This window comes from Bos grunniens, chromosome 20 (genome assembly GCF_055505025.1).
Source record: "Bos grunniens cultivar Pamir isolate PY7600 chromosome 20, Bosgru_T2T1.0, whole genome shotgun sequence".
Classification (NCBI taxonomy): Eukaryota; Metazoa; Chordata; class Mammalia; order Artiodactyla; family Bovidae; genus Bos; species Bos grunniens.
Window position 1 is genome coordinate 71,321,519 of NC_141184.1, and position 20,146 is coordinate 71,341,664.

Consider the following 20,146-nt stretch of genomic DNA (forward strand, 5'->3'; position numbering starts at 1 on the left):
CACATATCTTTTTGTGTGTCTTCCCAGCGAAGGGTTGGGGGCTCATCCATGCCAAATGAGGAGGTGATGAAAAGATCCGCACCTCGGAGAGACGGGAGATGGATGAGGAGGAGATGCTGAGTCCTCAGCCTGGGCCAGGCCCTCATTCATCACCTCTAATAGACGGCCCTGCCTCCCGCTCATGCCCGTTTCCCACCACACCTGTTCTTGGTGACGGGAAGTCATTTGAGAGATGAAAGAATAAAGGACGGAGAAGCATGCTCACTCCCTACGCTCCTTCTCTTCCGAGGAACCTGTGGACCCTGAGCCTGCAGCTTCTCTTGTTCTTTCTAGAGTAATAGAGGAGGAAGCATTTCAGCAAAGTCTGTAAGACAGTAAAGCCACAGACTGCAGCAGCAGCCGCCCCAGGGGAATGGTCCATTCTGGGCCCCTGGGGCCCTCCAGATGTCCAGGAGCCAGTTTGGGGAATGTCAGGCTGGGAGCTTAAAGACTGGTAGACTCCATCATATTAGAACAGCCAGTTAAAAACCCAGAAACAAATATTGAATCATTAGGTGTACACCTGAAATTAATATTAAGTTCTATGTCAATTATACCTCCAATAAGAAAAGAAAAGCCCAGAACTGAAGTCAGCCTTGGTCATGTCTGCCTGTGCAGCATGCCAGCAGTAGGGTACTTGAGGTTTTAACTGAATGGTGACTTGCTTCCAGCATAGACAGGCAATGCTATCTGTCCATCTCTCTCTGCTCATCCTTCTCTTTATCGCTTTGGCTTTTTCAGCCCTCTGGTTACTTCCTACAACCTTTCCTGAAGATGACAACTGCTTCCCAAAGACAGCTTGTCATCAGCAAGAACCAAATGTGCTCAAGGAGAAGTCATCTTTCCTAGCTTTCTCCCAGGGGAGTTAGACCCTGGGCTGGGCACTCCCAGACACCAGAACATGAGTCTCTGGCTTTTGGACAGCGTTTACCGAGTCTCTCTTGTCCAAGAAGGTGTGCCGTTGATGGGAGAAACCATCCTGTTCTCAAGGCCCCCGGCAACCACTGGTTGATTAATAAATGGCTGATCGACTCTTCTCTGCTCTGTTTCCCAGACGCCTGGAACAGAACTCCATCAAATCCATCCCAGCCGGAGCCTTCACCCAGTACAAGAAACTGAAGCGCATGTGAGTCTCCCCAGCGAGAAAGGACGCCAGATCTTTTCAGTTTGGGGGGTCATAGGTATAGTGGGCAATCTCCCCAGATAAGGAGCTGCATGACCATGCTCGGGAGAGCTCAGTGTTAGGCCTGGAATGTCTCCCAAGACTGGGAGGTACGGCCTGAGTGTTGCCTTCAGATGGGGAGGTGTATGGGTTCAGGCATCTCAGAGCTTAGGCGTCTCCAGCTACAATGCGGTAAAGTTATCTGGGTAGGAGGTGGGACTGCATTGGCCTAAACAAGGTCCCATCTCACTCTTTACTGCCCTCTGGCTTTGGGGATGTGGACCTCAAGTAGGCGCTTCAGTAGAGATGTGACAGTGACTCCGTATCATCCCACAGCACCATCACCAACACCCGTACCACCATGCACACATTCAGCTGACAAATGCTTAGCAGGTGTCCACTGGGTGTAGAGAGCTGTGCTGGCATCTATGGGTAGAAGACACTAAGATGAAGTCTGCTCTGATGGTGCTTACACATTCGAGTGGGAGGGCAAATATCAGAAATTGATCAGTACTAGAAACTATTGGGTTGGCCAAAAAGTTCGTTTGGGGTTTTCTGTACCATCTTATGGAATAAAATAAAAGAAAGGAAGGGAGTCATGGAGAGGCCATCCCCAGGAGGGTTGGCCCATGAAACCCTCTGTGTGTGGGTGACCTGAAGGAAGGAAGGGAGGGAGTCTAGATGAGTTCTCAGGATGGTTTGCACAATAGTGAGGCAGAATGGAGTGAATGAAAAGGAAAGTGGCGGAGATTGTGCAGGAAAGGTAGGTAAGGGCCAGGTCCTATGGACCCTTTAGACCCATGGTCAGGACTTTCTAATCTTTCTAAGTAAGATAAGAAGGTTAGATCATCACACTCAGCTGTGATGATCCGAATCATTGCCATTACCACCACATCCAGTATTATGCCATCACAACATCCTACCAGGACCTGGTGACACCAGCGTGACTCACAGCATCTGAGCCTCATTGCCCTCATCCCCACCATCGTGGCAACGTCATCAGCACCGCCCCTCCCCTTCACACGACTGCCATGAGCACTTCTCTGTGAGTCCGTCAGAGTGGGGCACTCTGAAGGGAGGCTAGTAGCACTCAGACACATCCGCAACCATTGCCATCATACACACGAAGAACCTGGGAGGGGGCTCTCATCCCTTTTCCAACCTAAAAAATCATTTATGATAGCCCAGTAATCACGATGCTATTTTCATTGCGTTTGCTTCCTTCTCTGCCCTGACAAAGGAAGGAGAGAGAGCAGGTAGAAATAGGCATGGGCTTGGTTTTGTTCCCTTCCACCGCAGGCTGATTCATCAGTCTCCCTTGAGTAGGAGGGCCTACATTAAAGAGGTTAAGTGTCTGCTGGCTCCTTTTATGTTAAAAATAAACACCCCTGAGAAACAGTGGCATTGTCAGGCTTTACCCTCAGATATCAGGAAACCAACTTCCCATCTCCCTGGAAATCCAAACCAAACAAGATTTTCTCCTGGTATAGTTCCAGAAGTAGAAACCAATATAATGTGCCAGCCCTGAGCACATTCTCCTTCCCCCCACTAGGCAGCATTCCTGTTGCAGGGGCTGTATAAATATAGGCCTTAATATTTAAAATCTTAGGCCATTCATCTCCCGGTCTCCCTGCTTTCCCAGCTCATTTTCCATCCCCACCCTCCCAATTCATTTTTAAAGCCCAGCTTGATTATGCAGCCAGATAGTAATTTCAGTGAAAAATGACAAATTCATTCACTGCCCCAACCTCTATCTCTTGCATGATTTAAGTGACTACTCTAATTTTTTGTGAAGTCCAGGTAATTTAGAACATGGCTATGTTTTACTGCCCTTTCTCCATCCGCTTAGAACTGCCACGATCTGTGCATTCAAAATTCATAAGACCTTCTCAGTTATGACCTGGGGAGTGAATTTCATTTTTGATCATTTTGATGCTATTGATATTTACTATGATGCTCTTTTTTTCCTTCCCAAGAGGATGGTGGTAGGAAAGAGAGAGCACTTAAAATTTTTTCTGACTAACGTCAGAAATCTAGACTGAAGTGCAAGGGCTTGGGAGATGTAGGGTCCCTGGAGAAAACAGATTTTAAAACACAGAGGGTGAATTCCTCCCAGGAATATGTGACCAGTTTATCTCTACTATCTCACAGGATGTTTTCCTCCAACAATGAATGAACCACATCCTCTTCTTATCTCCATTCCAATGACAAAATAAAAGTTTTCCTGATAGAATGGCTTTGTCCCTGAATAGAATGAATTTCAAGTGGTCAGCTTAGTGTAAAAAAAGTATTTCCAGGTAAAATCTAGTATAAAGGTTGTTCTGTGGTTCACTCACTCAGTCGTGTCTGACTCTTTGCGACCCCACGGGCTACAGCATGCCAGGCTTCCCTATCCTTCACTATCTCCCAGACTTTGCTCAAACTCACATCTGTTGAGTCAGTGATGCCATCAACCATCTCATCCTCTGTTGCCCCCTTCTCCTCCTACCCTCGTCAGGAGAGGAAAAGACTCCAGCATCAGGGTTTTTTCCCAATGAGTTGGCTCTCGCATCAGGTGGCCACAGTATTGGAAGTTCAACTTCAGCATCAGTCCCTCCAATGAATATTCAGGGTTGATTTCCTTTAGGATTTTTTTTTTTTTTTTTGGATTTCCTTTAGGATTGACTGGTTGAATCTCCTTGCTGTCCATGGGACTCTCAAGAGTCTACTCCAGCACCACAGTTTGAAAGCATCAGTTCTCTAGTGCTCTGCCTTTTTTATGGTCCAACCCTCAATTCATACATGACTACTGGGAAAAACCATAGTTTTGACTATACAGACCTTTGTTGGCAAAATGATGTCTCTGTCTTTTAATATGCTGTCTGGGTTTGTCATAGCATTTCTTCCAAGGAGCAAGCATCTTTTAATTTCATGGCTGTGCTCACCATCCACAGTAATTTTGGAGCCCAAGAAAATAAAGAGTAGGAGGGATTAGGGAGGATGCCAGTCTTACAGGGCTGGTTAAGCGGGAGCACTGACACTTAAAGGCCACACCTTCAAGATGTTGAGTTCTTTCCCTCCCATGCTCTTAGGCAGAGCAATATTCCACAAGTTCCACCAACTTCTAGTGTTTTAAGCTCATATTCCCCACTTAACCCTCATCAGCATTGGAAATTACCACCTCTGTTCTGAACAGCTTGCAAAGGCCACTTCTTCTCCATCATCCAGGGGACTGGGGTAGGTTTGAGACTAACCATATTCTGAAATACTGATCTCAAGTACAACTCAGGGACCACCTGCCTTGGAATCACCTGGAGATTTGTTATGTATGCAGGTTTCTAACCCCAGTTCCCCAGCTGGCCAAATCAGACTTTCTATGGGTGTGTTTAATTTTTTTTTTTTAATCTTTTAGCTTCACTTCGTGGCATGTGGGATCTTAGTGCCCCAACCAGGGATCAAACCTGGGCTCCCTGCATTGGAAGCATGGAGTCTTAACCACTGAACCATCAGGGGAGCCCTTGTGGGTGCATTTTAATAAACTTCTAATGGGGTTTGAGAACCACTAGTCAAGGGTGACCCAGACACCAGGAATCAGCTCTGGGACCACCTGATGTGGACTGGGGGAGGGGGGGGGGGTCAGGCGTGGAGATGGGTGGGCACTCAACCTTCCTAGGCTGCCTTCCTGTCCAGGGCCACCACCCTCTGCACCCAACTCGATGAAATAGAAAGGAGACTGGAGATGCCAGTTCTGTGCCCAAATCGCTGTGTCTGATCACTTATCACTCCTGGTCCTTTACCCCCCATGGCTGCTTATTTCCTTCCTACAGAATTAAGAACCACCACAGTCAGTTCCCAGCTAAACTATCACTTCTCCAGTGTCTGCGTGCATGCATGCCTGAGCACTCAGTCATGTCCGACTCTTTGCGACCCTACAGACTGTAGCCCACCAGGCTCCTCTGTCCATGGAATTTTCCAGGCAAGAACACTGGAATGGGTTGCCATGCCCTCCTCCAGGGAATCTTCTGACCCAGGGATCGAACCAAAATTTCTTGCGTCTCCTGCATTAGCCAGCAAGTTCTTTACCAGCTGAGCCACTGTGGGGGCGGGGGGAGCAATCCCAGGTCTACTCCCCAGCATCTTCAAATCATGAGACATCTCACCTTGTCCTTAGAGAAAAATGCTTCCAGAAGTTTAGTTGTGAACTTAAAACTAATTTGCACTGACAAGGCTAAAGAGGGCTTCCCCACTGGTCACAGAATTTTCTCTCACATGGTAAAGGGCTCAGGACCTTGAAGGGACATCCCACTAGGAATGTCACCAAAAAAAAAAAAAATCACCAAACAAAACAGGCTTTCTCACTGGAATGATCTAAGTACAGACTGTGCACTTGCCTGAAGTGCCTTACTAGGCAGCCATACTGAGGCCCAGCAAGATTAGGGTAATCTGGGGCATTTGCTTGTTAAGACCCTTATACAAAAAAAGAGCTCTGAAGAAAAGCCTGGTATAAGCTGATGAGTTTGCGAGCACAATCTGTGGATTTGTTAGAGGCGCTCTCTCCTGCTCAAGGGATAAGCCCACCAGCTGTGCTAAGAAACGTTAACCTGAGAAGTAGCTTTCAACTCACAAGCCATGGAAACAGGGAGCGAAGGGAGCAGAGACCTAAGCGCAAGTTGTCGGGCAGCCCTTCTGAAGGCTAGTTTCCCAAGTGGTGCTAGTGGTAAAGAACCCGCCTGCCAATGCAGGAGACATAAGAGACAGGGGTTCAATCCCTGGGTCAGGAAGATCCCCTGGAGGAGGTAATAGGCAAACAGCTCCAGTGTTCTTTGCCTGGAGAATCCCATGGACAGAGGAGCCTAGCAGGCTACAGTCCATAGCGTTGCAAAGAGTCGGACACAACCGAAGTGTCTTAGCACACACATGCAGAAGGAGTAGAGAAACAGGCTCAAGGAATGCACTTAAGAGGCTAGGAGAGCCGGGCGTCTGACCTCGCTGGAAGCAGTTGCTTAGACATGCTTTCTTCTCAATATTCCCATCTCCTCCTTGTTGACCCTCCAAGGCCCCCAACTTCCCCTCTTTTTCACAAAAGCAAAGACCCATTGATTTATTTTGTTAAAGAAGAGGCACCAGAGTTCATTGTAGCTGGAAATTGGAGCATCTCCACATCCAGGGACAGGAGCCCAGAGGCTGTCTCTGAGCTAATGACTCCTAAGAGACATCTCTGCACTCAGGGAAATGTCGTTAGTGAGAACTAGATGTGGGTGTTCGGAAGTCACTGGGGTACTGCGGAGTGAGCAACCTCCCGATCGGGGAGATCCCAATGCCCCAAGGCTGGGTTAGCTGCTTCTAACACACAGCATCCTTCTCACTCACATTGTTTCTGGTCTTCACCACCCTGGGCTTGCTTCCGTCCAAGGAGTATTGCCAGTGTCAATCACATGTCTGAAAGTCACCGTGAGGCTCTCATGATGTCTTTATACCACACGGCTGAAGATGCACTGAACCAGACAGAGACTGCAGTCACTGCTCAAAACCTCCATTCAGGTCAGGGAGAAGTCGCTGGGGAGGCAAAATGACTCAGGACTTTGGGGGAGAAAAATAAGCATTTGCCAAGACATTACACAAGAAGGTGAGGCTCACAGGAACCCTGGGCTATGTTTGGGCGAAGCTGGCTTTTGCTTCCTTTATGCTATAATTGCCTGGTTCTGCAACCTACAATAAGGCCCTCATCGAACTGGGTGCCATTTCCCACCTGCAGAGCGAAGGCTGCCATGTGCATGGCCGTATGTCAAAGTCAAGATGCCATGAGTAAGCGTGCTTTGAAAGCCAAGAAGAGGGATACACATATATAGCGCATTGTATCATGAGGCATTTGAATTGAATGATCTTTAAGACCTGCTCTCGCACTATAAATAAATAAATTGATGAATTCATCCTCACCATTTTGCATACCTGCAATGCTTGGTCCACCCCTCAGATATGGCCATATTATACCTTTGAGCTGTGTTCTCAGACTTCCCTGTTAATTTTTCAGAGACATCAGCAAGAATCAGATCTCAGACATTGCTCCAGATGCCTTCCAGGGTCTGAAGTCGCTCACGTCACTGTAAGTGGGGAGCAGAGGCATGTGGGGTGGGAGTGGGAGAGGGATGCATTCATATTTTCCAGGCGGTGTTTATCAAGGTTTTATGTTCCCTTACGCACTTGTGGCAACCTGGTAAAAGAAACAAATATTTCTTCAGGGGAAATTGATCTTGGGGAATATTTCTACAACCCAAATGCATTATTTTTATTGATTAAGTGCCCAGCAGCCTTCCCAGTTATTGGCTTCTAATTCGAATGCATCTTCTCCTCCAACTGCATTCCCCCACCTCGGCAGCACTGTCCGGGGAGATGAAGAGAGAGGATTGTAATGTATGATTAGTACCATGTGCCATGTTTTCCATGCATGTGGCCTTGTCTAGGGAGTATCTCATTTTCTTCCTCTGATTTTAAGGCTTTTTCTCCAAACCAATCTCATGGCTATTGTTCTGAGAATGCATCAACCCCATCCTATAAGCCTTTCTTTGATTTTGAAACCTGAAAGCAGGCTCTTGGATGGAACCAAAGCTGTGCCTACCAGGGGCTCAGAGACCCTCTGGGGCAGGAAGGCATAGAGCTTTGTTCTGACCCTGCCGGAGACTTGCCCTGTGGCACAAGGACCATCACTTGCCTCTGGTGTGCATGTTCCCTCACAGGCAAAATGGCACAGTGGCACCTCTCCTGCCTGAAATGCGTTCATGACTGCAGTCCCGACAATCCCTGGCAGTACTTAGTGAGCACTTACTGTGTACCTGGTACTCTTCTAGGAGGCTTGCAAACTTCATCCTCACAAGGACCTAAAATAGGAAACCTGTCCTCATCTGTCTTTGATAGTTCATCTAAAAACTGGGTCATCTAAACTCCACACAAACAGAGGCTTTTGTCTCTTTTGATCCTGGCTGAATCTCTGGTACCTCAAACAGTACCTGGCATGTAGTGATTGTGCAAAAAAAAAAAAAGACATGTTGAATAAACCAATGTAACTTTGGATATCCAGAGTCCACAGTAACAAGTGAGAAAGGCAGGATTTAGACACAAGCAGTCTGACTCCAGAACCATGCTCTTGATCCCCATCTATACTGCATCCTGAGATAACGTGAAAAGTACAAGATACAGCTAAGGTGTCATCAGTTGATATTTGTATTATTTGGTGACCTGCCCTACTTGGCAGGGGAAAGGATGCTCAGAGGCAAGCTGTCCGTGCTTTGTCTCTCTGTGCAACCTATTTGTTTAATTGATGAGTGGGCAGGTAACAAGATACACATTTTCCCCCACCTGGCCCTATCCCGCTGGGAAGGGGCTGGAGACAGGGAGGTCTCTTGATTCAGCTGTTGCCTGCTGCTGGCGAAGTAAATTAGTTTCATTTATCAGGTAGAACATCTGGTTGGGATATCAAAGACAGGATTGTGCGTAAGATTAGTGTCTGCTTATTGTGCTGAAGATCACAGAGGAGGAGGGAGAGTGGCCGTCTGCCACCAGGATCCTCTCCCTGCCCCCACCCTCCTGTCCCCGGCTGCTTTCCCTTTGCCGGGGTCTGGGAGCCCGCTGAGGACCGTGAGACGCTTCCTGTCTTACAGGAAAAGAAATTCACAATCTGGTTGCCCAATGGGAAACTGGCATGCCACTAGCCAATTCTGAACTCCATCAGGGCATTGTTTAAATGAAGTGCTCTCATCCCCAGCACACGCATCATCCATTCAACAGACGCTTACCACATGCTGAACAGCCTCACAGGCTCTGAGAAAGTGGCCGTGACTGGACAGGCAAGTCTTGGCCTCAAGGGGCTTCGAAGAACAACACCCCCTGCCCAGAGTGAGGAGCGGCCAAAGCAAAGGGCAAGAAGGCCTTACCCCATACCTGTGCACTGTTCTCTCAAACAGGCATTCACCGTGTTAGATCCTGTTCAGTTTTCAGCTCTAGGGAGCCAGCCGTGAACAGTCCACATGATGTCATCACACACATGGGATCTATTCATCTATTAAAGGGGGCTGTAGAGGAGACACAGAAAATGTTTAAAATGAATAAATATGTAATAATGTAACGTGACATAATGAAAAGGGGTGAGGTAATAAAAAAATAGGTGATAGAAAATCTATCTGTATGTATGTAAATTTACTGTATGTAAATTGTTACTTAATTTTAAAAAAATCAAATGCAGAAAGACAGAAAATGTTGACTGAGATATTCAAGAGAACCTTCCAAGGATGAGTTGTTTAAGGCCAGATCCGAAAGGTGGGAAGGGAAGTCCAGGAAAGAGCTGAGGATACAGGCAGACACGTCTATGCACAGAAGCCCCCCTCAGCCACCAGAGTGGCTTCGACCCACTGAGGCTTAGGCACACCCCACGTGGACCTGTGATTCAAGGACCCCCTTTCCCCACCCTGCCCGTCATCCCACCAGCCCCTGCTGCACTGGAGGTTCTGCCATCTGCCAAGCCGAGCAGACGGTGATGGCACTGCATTTGCCACAGTGAGCAGTGAGACAGTCATATGAATTACAAATGGGAGCCTGAGCCATCATGCTGACTTTTATTTAGTCATTAATTTGTTGAAACATTAATGAAACACACCCGCAGGCTGAGCGGGACACTTACTCTCTCCTGGTGGTGTCTGGAAAATGGGGGTGGGTTTATCACTTCCATTTACCATTTCCTCATCCTAATATTTTGCCTCCTCAAAGACACGTCACAGCCTGGATTTGCAATCTGAGTGGGAATCAAATCTTGACTTAATTCAGTGTGCTCCAGGCCTCAAGAGGGAAACATTTTTTTAAAAGATCTTTCTTAGCTAAGTTCCCTCCATCTCAGAGGAGGCTGGACTCAAGAGATCATCAAAGTCTGTGCCACGGATGAGAGAAGAGAAGCCAGCAGTGTCTACGGAAGAGCCAGACTCAGGAGACTTCTTCCCCACACTTCTGGTGCGTCAGAAGTCACCAGAGACCAGCCCTTAAATAGGAGACCCAGTGTGAGGGACTCCGAGGCTGGAAGACAGAAGGGTAAAAAGAATTCCTTGGTTCCTGGAGCTCAGAGAATGGGAAAAAGAGGCTGGAATATAGAAGCTGCTATTACTGCAATAACAGTTCCTTGCTCCCTAGTTTTTCCAAAGAGCCGGTCCTTGACTCAGCAGTCCTTGAGCCATCTGGGTAGGACCCCAGATATCCAAAGCCCTGTCTAGATGGATGATTAAAGGACTCAGTTCAGGAATTCCTTAGGATGGAACAGGATATTAAAAGGAAACATTCTGTAGGCTGGGCTCAGCCTGATCAATACCCATTGAAGACAAGAAAACACAGGGCTGGCTGGCTTCCCACATGTCTTATTTATTGCCAGGGTGTGAGTCATATTAGCAGCTCCGGGAGACACCACAAAGGGATCGTGTCTTGCTATTGTGGATTACTTATTGAGTGGGGCTGCCCAGGAGGAGATGAGGATGGAGTCCTTTCCTCCTCACCTCTCAGGCGGCCTGCCCCTCCAGCCTCAGAGGCGGGAGCCCCCTGTCTCACTGGTGAGGAGGAGGGAAGAGGCGGGCTGGGGAAGGCGATGCTGAGATCCCACCGGAGTGGGCCGAGGTGGTGACCTCCTGCGTGAAGGGGTGACAGTGACCTCTCATCCGCAGTGACCACTGTCCCCTCTGCTCTTTTCCAGGGTGCTCTATGGGAACAAGATCACGGAGATTCCCAAGGGACTATTTGATGGGCTGGTGTCCCTGCAGCTGCTGTGAGTAGGAACTTTGTCACTAATATTGTCTCTAGAACTGTTAACAGGCTCTTTTTTGCAAACTTTGAGCCATGCTCTGTAGAGTTCGTCTTTTGACTTTGTGCTCATTAAATAGAAAAAAGAAATTGTTTTGAGCTGTCCAGCCCTCACCTCCACCGCCTCATGTTGGTGGAAATAGAGCTGGGGAGTTGGCAGAGGAAGGCTAAAGTCAGTGTGAACAAGCTAGGTGAGGCAGCTTGGGAGCCTGACCCGAGCAAGAATCACCGCCCTCAGGCTTGGGGGGCTAGAAATTAAGCCAGAGTCAAATCCGCGATAATGCTCAGAATTTAGGGAACTAAAATGTTCATACACTGTATTCCAATACTAAAGCTGAAACAGAGCTGACGGTAGACATGTGACCTTGAAGGAGGTAGGGGTGGGTCTGTGAAATAATTAGGAGCATAATCAGTCACTGTTGTGACTCTATCTGGGAAAGATATGGCTGAGGGGGGAAGTGTTTATTTAATTTAAAGGAGGATTTCTTGCCTCAAATTTTAAGCTCTGGGATTATTTATTTGCTTTTATTTCATTCTGGTCATTTGAGCTTAAATGTTTGAAGAAAGTAAGTGAACTCTGATGTGGAGAGACAAGGAAAGGAATTTAGCTCATCTTGTATTTTAAGATTTTATGATCAGGCTAGAATTATCCCTGGTTTGTGATCAGGTAGCCGTAGCATCTACACGCATGTACTGTGGGTGTGGGAAGTGTGTGTGTACACATCCATGTCTGCACATCATAATTCCTATTGGTATTAGGAAATGATCTTGAGTATCCTGTTAGCAATGGACAGTACCAAGTTTCAGAGAGGTAAATGACTTGCCCTCAATCATACAGAAAATGGGTGTGGAAGCTGGAGAAGAGCTTACATGGTCCTGTGGCTCAGAAGGCCCCCACACCTCTGAATACCACAAGATGTATGTTACCAGAGGCATGCATCTGAGTACAGATGAGTGTGTGTGTGAGTGTGTGTGTGTGTGTGTGCGCGTGCGCGCACGCACTCATACATGCTCCCTTGTACAATCACCTCCGAGTCGCAGGCCCCTTACAGAAGCAGCCTGGGCCCTTCCTGCCTCCTGTGTGCTGTTAAGTGAAGCTCCGTCACGAGCTTGCTGACAACGTAGTCAAGTTTTATCTCCGGATGGGTGGGCAGTCAGGAACAAGGGTGGACGGAAGAAGGTCCACAGTGCGTCTCACACGGGGACGCCCAGGACTCTTCAAGAAAAAGGAAGTGAGGCTTTTCCTTTAGCCTTTTCTTCCCACATCTCTGCTCTCTACCCTTTCTGTGCCCTGTAAGACTCAGCCCTGGACAGAGTCTCCTCACACAGTAGCAGCACATGAATCACGCCTGGATGAGGTGGCCAGCTAGTTTTCAGACAGGACATCCATCACAGCACCGGGAAGGCTTGTTTCAGTGAAGAGGAAAGCCAGAGAAAGAAAATTCAGTGTCTTTTTCTCTGCTTCCTCTTTGTCCAGCCCTGCACACCTCTGTCTCTGTGTCTGTCTCTCTCTGTGTGGCTCTGTGTACCTATCAGTGTTCAAGGGTCGCAGCCCTCGGTGGGCCTTTGTGGCTATTTGTTAGAAGGACATGTCAGGGCTCTGCAGTGAGCTGGGGGGTTTCACAGATGGTATTCTTTGCTTGGAGCAAAGAAAATGTAAGGTATAACTGCCACCAGAAGGCCAGTTGACTGTACCTATTAATCCCCTGCCAGAAGACAACAATAGGATGGCCTAGAGGGAGATTCGGAGGTGTCGTGTTTCACTGGGCTGGGGTAGATATCCTGTAACAGTCATGTTTTGATTGTTGAATGCTATATGCCCTTGTAGGCATTAGGGAGAAGCATAGCACGCATCAAAGTGCCTAGCACGGTGCAGGGCATACAGCAACAGTATCATAAACGCACGCTCGGGGGCCGTGTTTCTTGCCGTTCGCTCTGTTTATGTATCTGCTGTTTTATCCGGCTGTGTCAGCTCTCGGGTGCAGCACTAAGGAGTTTCGTTGCAGTGTGTAGGCTTCTCTCTGGTCGTGGCGCCTGAGCTTGGTTGCCCCACAGCATGTGGGGTCTTAGTTCCCTGATCATGGATCAAACCCCCGTCCCCTGCATTGGAAAGCAGATTCTTAACCACTGGACCATCAAGGAAGTCCTGAATGCATGTTTTTTAAAAAAGGAAATAGATTCCAGCTCCCAGCTGACAGCAGTCGTAAGATGACTAGAGCTTTGCATGGGCCAGGAAAAAACTCTGGTTGTGTCTCATTATTTTGAGCTGATGGAGCTGAATATCTGGGAGTGAAGACAAAGCTTTTCCCTTCCCTTGAGACCAAGAGTTGACACAACTCAAGTTCCTCACTTTCCAGAAAGAACCAGCAACTGTAGCTGTCACTGGGCTCTGACCTGGTGTTGAACAATTAGAAAGCAGATTCTGATTGGATCTAATGTAGCATTCCGCCCTCGGTAGATTGGCTTTCTCCTTGTTAGACTGGAGACATTCCGATAAGGCTCTGATTAGAACACCCTGCTAGTCTGAGAAATTTCCTTTCCTTTGACTTGAAAGCTTTCTGCAAGGGTTTTGTTTTTTCTTCTCTCTCCATCTCTCAAACTATGGTCGCATCACAAAGCAACTATATTCGTTGGAAGAACTGATGCTGAAGCTGAAGCTCCATTACTTTGGCCATCTGATGTGAAGAGCCAGCTCATTGGAAAAGACCCTGATGCTGGGAAAGGTTGAGAGCAGGAGGAGAAAGGGGCGACAGAGGATGAGATGGTTGGATGGCATCATCGACTCAACGGACATGAGTTTGAGCAAACTCCAGGAGATAATGAAAGACAGGGAAGCCTGGCAGTACCAGTCCAGAGATCACAGGGATCACGAAGAGTCAAACACAGCTTAGTGACTGAAAAACAACAGCAAAAAGCCAAGCTGTCTCTGTCGCCCAAAATGATCTTGGATGTTTCCTTTCTGGCACTTAAAAAAAGCAAACAAAAACCTTTTTGTTTTATATTGGGGTCTAGCTGATTAACAATGTTGTGATAGCTTCAGGTGGACAACAAAGGAACTCAGCCTTACAAACAGATGTATCCGTTCTCCCCCAAACTCCCTTTCAAAGCAGGCTGCCACATAACAATGAGCAGAGTTCTCTGTGCTATATAGCACGACCTTGTTGGTTAACCATTTTAAATATAGCTGGCACTTCTTTATAAATTCCCATGTGCCTGTACTTTTCATGTTGTACACATCAAATTAGGGTAAAAAGATGGCTGTAAACAAGAGATCAGAGAAGGCAATGGCACCCCACTCCAGTACTCTTGCCTGGAAAATCCCATGGATGGAGGAGCCTGGTAAGCTGCAGTCCGTGGGGTCGCTGAGTCGGACACGACTGAGCGACTTCACTTTCACTTTTCACTTTCCTGCATTGGAGAAGGAAATGGCAGCCCACTCCAGTGTTCTTGCCTGGAGAATCCCAGGGATGGGGGAGCCTGGTGGGCTGCCGTCTATGGGGTCACACAGAGTCAGACATGACTAAAGCGACTTAGCAGCAGCAAACAAGAGACAGCCGCTCTAGTTCCATGACCAGCCCACTGTATTACAATAAGCAGAGTTTGTACTCAGCCCATAATAAAGCAGGTGTGTTGTAGCTGGTTGTCCTGCCTGCCCATCCCCTCTTTCCCCGTGTCCCCAAACTTTTCAGCCACCCTACTACACTAGGCCAGCCTGTTAGGTACCCATCCCTCCCGGGTCATCTTCATGCCCTGTTGCTTCGGGCAGATGGCCAACACTAACGGGAAACTCAGTCGTCAGGGCTTCTCAGAGGCTGCAGCCAACAGGTCTCCATGAACAAGCTTCAGCAGTCCTGGGAAGGGACCACAAGTCCAGTACCCTGTCTTCTGGGTGTCAGCCTCGCAAGAGTCACCTCCTTTAGCTGGAGTTCCAAAATTTTTAGCGCTTCCCGGACAGCTTCTGTCCCAGCTGGTGTAGAATCCTGTCCCACACACACTGGCACAAACCCTGCTGCTCTTGTGCTGATGGTTTCTGTGGTGAATTCGGCTTACTGAAAAGGTCAGGAAGTGCTTTCTCTTTTTTTAACTTTGCGTTTTATATTGGAGTATAATTGATTAACAATGTTGTGATAGTTTCAGGTGGACGGCAAAGGGGCTCCAGCTATTTCTTGTACTAAACTTCAGTCATGGCTTCTGCAAAACTCAGAAAAGGCTATTCTCATATTCTTCACGTGTTTGAAAATAGTATGTCTCCCCGTAATTAATCCTAAAAGGTTCAGTTCCTGCAGACTTCCATCTGCATAAATACTGACTACAGACTTAGAAGTACAGACTTACATCTGTAAGTCTAAACACACATTTGTTGTTTAGTTCGAACAACCCTTATGATCTTTGAGGGTATGAACGAATCTGCCAGCTTTCTTCCTTGAGACAGGCTGCTAGGATGCAAGTCAGGGGCCCAGTTGGGCAAGAAGCGTGTTGAGAGATTCCATTGCAAGCTGCAGGAAACTGAAACTTCCCACATGGAGACATCTCAGAATCACGGTTAGGACAGGACATGCCGCTGGATGTGCACTCCCAACTCTGATCACCTGAGAAGTGACCTGTCCTCTTCTCCAAGGCTCCATCCACCCTCTTTATCACTGGAAACTTTAGTGTGAAGGCTTAGATCTTCACCATTCCCCTGCCCACCCTGGTTCCTGGGCTCCTGGAGATTGTGATCCTGAGTGTGTGTCCAGCCAAAATGCCCCCAGATTTGTGACTTTGCAGCTCAGCAGTTGGCCCTGTCTAACGCAGGGAAGCAAGCAGCGAGCATGTCTCCAGAGCCATCACTTCTTCCTTGCATGGGCGGTATCAGGCTGCAGTGTTACAGCTCTCCGGGGGTCAGTGCATTCAGTTAGTGCTCACTGATTGCATGGCACACATGGGAGAGACACTCAGGTGGGGTGGGCAGTCATTTGAGGTGGAAGCTTTCACATAAATCCTGGCTCCAGTCGATGTTAAACCTGCTCCAGGAGGTCTTAACCCAAGCCAGACCGTCTTGGGGCTGGGAGGAGTTAAGGCAACCCAGGCGCCTGTTGTTTGATTTCCTTGGAAGGCAGACAAGGCCATTGAAGGGTCTTGGAGTTTTCCAAGCAACCTGCCAATTACAGGGCAGTGAGCAAAACTTAACTCCCTATAGCTCACTTTCCCTCACCAGCTATTTCACTAGTATAGCTACTGCTGCTAATAACATTTATTGAAGACTTAATATGCTCCAGAACCTGTGCTAAGCAATTTCATGTACATCACCTCATCTAACCTTTACAACCATGCCAAGAGGAAGGTATTGTTGAGAGGCTCATTTTACAGATGTAGAAACTCAGCAACTGATGATGTAGGTAGCTTGGCCATTGTCTCTCAGTGTGTAAATGATGGAGCATTGGAACCCAAGCACTCTGAACGTGGAGTCCCTGCCAGACATCTGCGTCTGACCCAGTCATGGGTCAATCTGCAGAGCTAGTTTGGTGATACACGAAACAAGAATTCCTCACTGGCTCAAGCCAAGGAGGAAGTACCATGGAACTGATAGTTACTCAGCTCCTCTTGTTAGCCTCAGTCTAAATCAGGGGCCCACTATCTCCTGTGGCACTTCCTCGAGCTCACTGTCCTCATCCCCACTAGAGTTTGCCCTGAACTCAGTGAGAGGACAATCAAGAAGCTGCTTGTTTTTAAAGACTGGGCTGAGGTGAGATGATGAGAATTCTCTCCAGAAGTAGAAGCAGACTTACTTTGTAATGCATTCCTTTTATTATTACTATTTTTTAAAATTTACTTGTCTGCACCAGGTCTTCGTTGCAGCGAGATCTTTGTTGCCAAGTGCAGAACCTCACTGAGGCACGTGGGATCTTTAGTTGTGGCATACGAACTCCTAGTAGCCTAGTTCCCTGTTATTGTTGATCAGCTGCTAAGCTGTGTCCCACTCTTTGTGACCCCATGGGCTGCAGCACGCCAGGCTTTCCTGTCCTTCACTATCTCCCAGAGTTTGCTCAAACTCATGTCCATTGAGTCAGTGATGCCATCAACCATCTTGTCCTCTGGTGCCCCCTTCTCCTCCTGCCTTCAATCTGCCAGCATCAGGGTCTTTTCCAATGAGTTAACTCTTCACATCAGGTGGCCAAAGTATTGGAGCTTCAGCATCAGTCCTTCCAGTGAATATTCAAGACTGATTTCCTTTAGGAATGACTCGTTTGATCTCCTTGCTGTCCAAGGGACTCTCAGGAGTCTTCTCCAGCATGACCAGAGATCAAACCCAGGCCTCCTTCATTGGGAGTGTGGAGTCTTAGCCAGGAAAGCCCGTGTCATGCATTGGTTTTGGCTGCTCTGGGTCTTCCTTGCTGCACACAGGCTTTCTCTAGGTGTGGTACACAGGCTTCTCTCGTTGCAGAGCACAGGCTCTAGGGCACATGGCTTCAGTAGCTGCGGCACATGGGTTTAGTAGTTGTGTCCCACGGTTGCTTGGTTGCTGCGAAGCATGTGGAATCTTCTTGGATCAGGGATTGAACCCGTGACTTCTGCATTGGCAGGCGGATTCTTTACCACTGAGTCATCAGGGAAGCCTTGTCATGCATTCTTGAGGGAGGAATTCTTCCCTCTCTTGTGTATCTGGAGCTTCCTAAGGGAAGCTGAGTCTCTTAGGGAGACTTAAATTCTGGAATCATTCCATGCTTTGGTCATTGAGTGGATGGTTTATCCTTGTTAAAGGGCTTATCCCTCTTAAAGGACTGATTCAGAACCAGGTAGCAATCAGATAGGCAAATGTGACCCTAGTAGCTGTTGGGGAAGAAAGGAGCAAGCCAGCTCACACAAGCCCTCCATCTCCTGAGAGCAGGTGCTGGCTCCCTTGTCTGATTTGTCAGTATCTCAGCTTCCCTCTGGTTGCCTTGCATGCATGCTCAGTCTTGTGACTCTTTGGGACCCCATGGACTGTAATCCGCCAGGCTTCTTTGTCCATGGGATTTCCCAGGAAAGAATCCTAGAGTGGGTTGCCATTTCCTCCTCCAGAGGATCTTCCCAACCTAGGGATTGAACCCGCATCTCCAGTGTCTCTTGCATTGCAGGCAGGTTCTTTACCCACTGAGCCACCTGGGAAGCCTCAGGAGGTTACCAAAGGTCAAAATAAATCCCTCATATTTCATATGGGAGGGATGAGAGCATGTTTATTCTAAGACAAGAGTGGCCCTTATTGCACTTAGTAAATAAAGAGTTTCAGGATGGCAGAGGGTTAATTCTAAAGGAAAAAATTTAAAAGAGAAGATACAAAGGGGTCAACTCTAAATACTGCAGCTTAATCAGGGGTCCAGAATGGCTCCCCTAATTGGCATCCTCACTAATAGTTTATGCCAGTGCTTAATAGTGGGAAATACTCACAGGGACACACAGTGAGTGTGCTTTCATAACAGAGCCTTTGCAACCCATTCCTTTTTTTATTGGAATAAAATTGCTTTACAATGTTGTGTTAGTTTCTGCTGTGCAGTGAAGTGAATCAGCTGTAGGTGTACATATGTCCCCTCCCTTTTGAACCTCACTCCCACCCACGCCGTCACACCCCTCCAGGTTATCGCATCCCACAGGGGCTGAGCTCTCTGTGCCTTTTAGCAGCGTCGCACTAGCTGTCTATTGTGGTCGTGCAGTGTATACATGTCCGGGGCTTCCCAGGTGGCTCAGCGGTAAAGAACCCACCTGCCAATGCAGGAGACGCGGATTTGATCCCTGAGTTGCAAAGATCCCCTGGAGGAGGGTATGACAACCCACTCAAGGATTCCCACCTGGAGAATCCCTTGGACAGAGAAGCCTGGAGGGCTGCAGTTCATAAGGTCGCAGAGTTGGACACGACTAAAGCTCGGACGTGACTACAGTGACTTAGCATGCGTACACGTAGACGTGTCAGTTCTAATCTCCCAATTCTCCCCACCCTCTCTTGCCCCCACTGTGTCCACATCTCCATTCTCTATGTCTGCATCTCTTTTCCTGCCCTGGAAATAGGTTCATCTGTACTATTTTTTCTAGATTCCATTTATATGCATTAAGACGCAGTATTTGTTTTTTTCTTTCTGACTTACTTCATTCTGTATGACAGGCTCTAGGTCCAGCCACATACAGAGATGACCCAGCAATCCCACCACTGGGCATGTACCCCGTAACCTATTCTTGAACAATGATTCCCCTACTGGAGGAGGCAGAGAAACGGTTATGCCCTGAGGTTGTCGGTACCATCTTTCCCCTCCATAGCATGATAAACATCTGAGTGTTTATGAAACAGAAGCTGACCACGCGCCCCCCTCAGCCTCACTTAAGAAAAGGAGGTTCCATGAAGCACCCAAGTTCCTGGCAGGAAGCTGGGCTCATCCTCCTGTCCCGTGGTCTTTCCCGGGAGGGCTTCACTTACTCTCCAGAACGTGGCCGCTACCCTCTTTCTTGACATCAGTTTCCTAAGAACACCTTGTGCATCAGGGTTTGCATTATGCTTTTGGCATGTGCAGACAAACACAGTGTAAGTAGGAGGAAGAGCCTTAAACTGCTGTCTTCCGCAGACCTGTGGGCAGATGTGGAGAATATAAATATCATTCAAATGAGAGCTCAGGCCACTGAATCAATGTGTGAACCACTGGCGTTGCCAAGGTGATTTTGATGCAATTTATCATTAAACCTGACTCCAGATGTTGGTGTTTTCCCAACCTCGTGGCTAAGGCTGTAAGCTCGGGGGAATCTTAATGGAGTGGGGGATGTGGGCAAGGGCAGTAGCTAGAAAGGGGGCCTTAGTGGCCCTCTGTCCCATTACTGCCCCTGTAGCCAGAGACGGGAGCAGAGCCAGTCATGAGAAAGAACAGCTGCTGCCAAGTGAACCCCGAACTTGTGGCCTCTTTTGGGAGACTGGGGGTGGGGGTCAGGGTGAACCTCTCTTCCCTTCTGTGGCCCATCTCCTCCTGTTACCTGGACCCTGAGTGGAGGAGGCTACAAGCTGCTGTGAGTGATGGAAGCCCCTGGGATTCTTCCGGTCGAGCAAGGCCTGATCCTGCAGCAGGCCTGGAGGCAGGGGCCCTTCCTCAGCCCAGACCCAGGAGTCTGGATATTTTATTCCACCTTTCTCCACCCCAGGCT

General features: G+C 48.1%; 1 protein-coding gene across 3 annotated transcripts in view; it reads left to right on the forward strand.

Annotated features, from left to right (window-relative positions):
- SLIT3 (slit guidance ligand 3) overlaps window positions 1–20,146 on the forward strand; it is a 718,940-nt gene that overhangs the window by 574,365 nt on the left and 124,429 nt on the right. For all 3 annotated transcript variants that reach the window (XM_086362269.1, XM_086362271.1, XM_086362270.1), the window contains exons 10-12: window positions 1,094–1,165; window positions 7,212–7,283; window positions 10,902–10,973. In XM_086362269.1, the coding sequence (XP_086218395.1) occupies window positions 1,094–1,165; window positions 7,212–7,283; window positions 10,902–10,973 (216 nt within the window). The remainder of the gene's footprint in view (window positions 1–1,093; window positions 1,166–7,211; window positions 7,284–10,901; window positions 10,974–20,146) is intronic.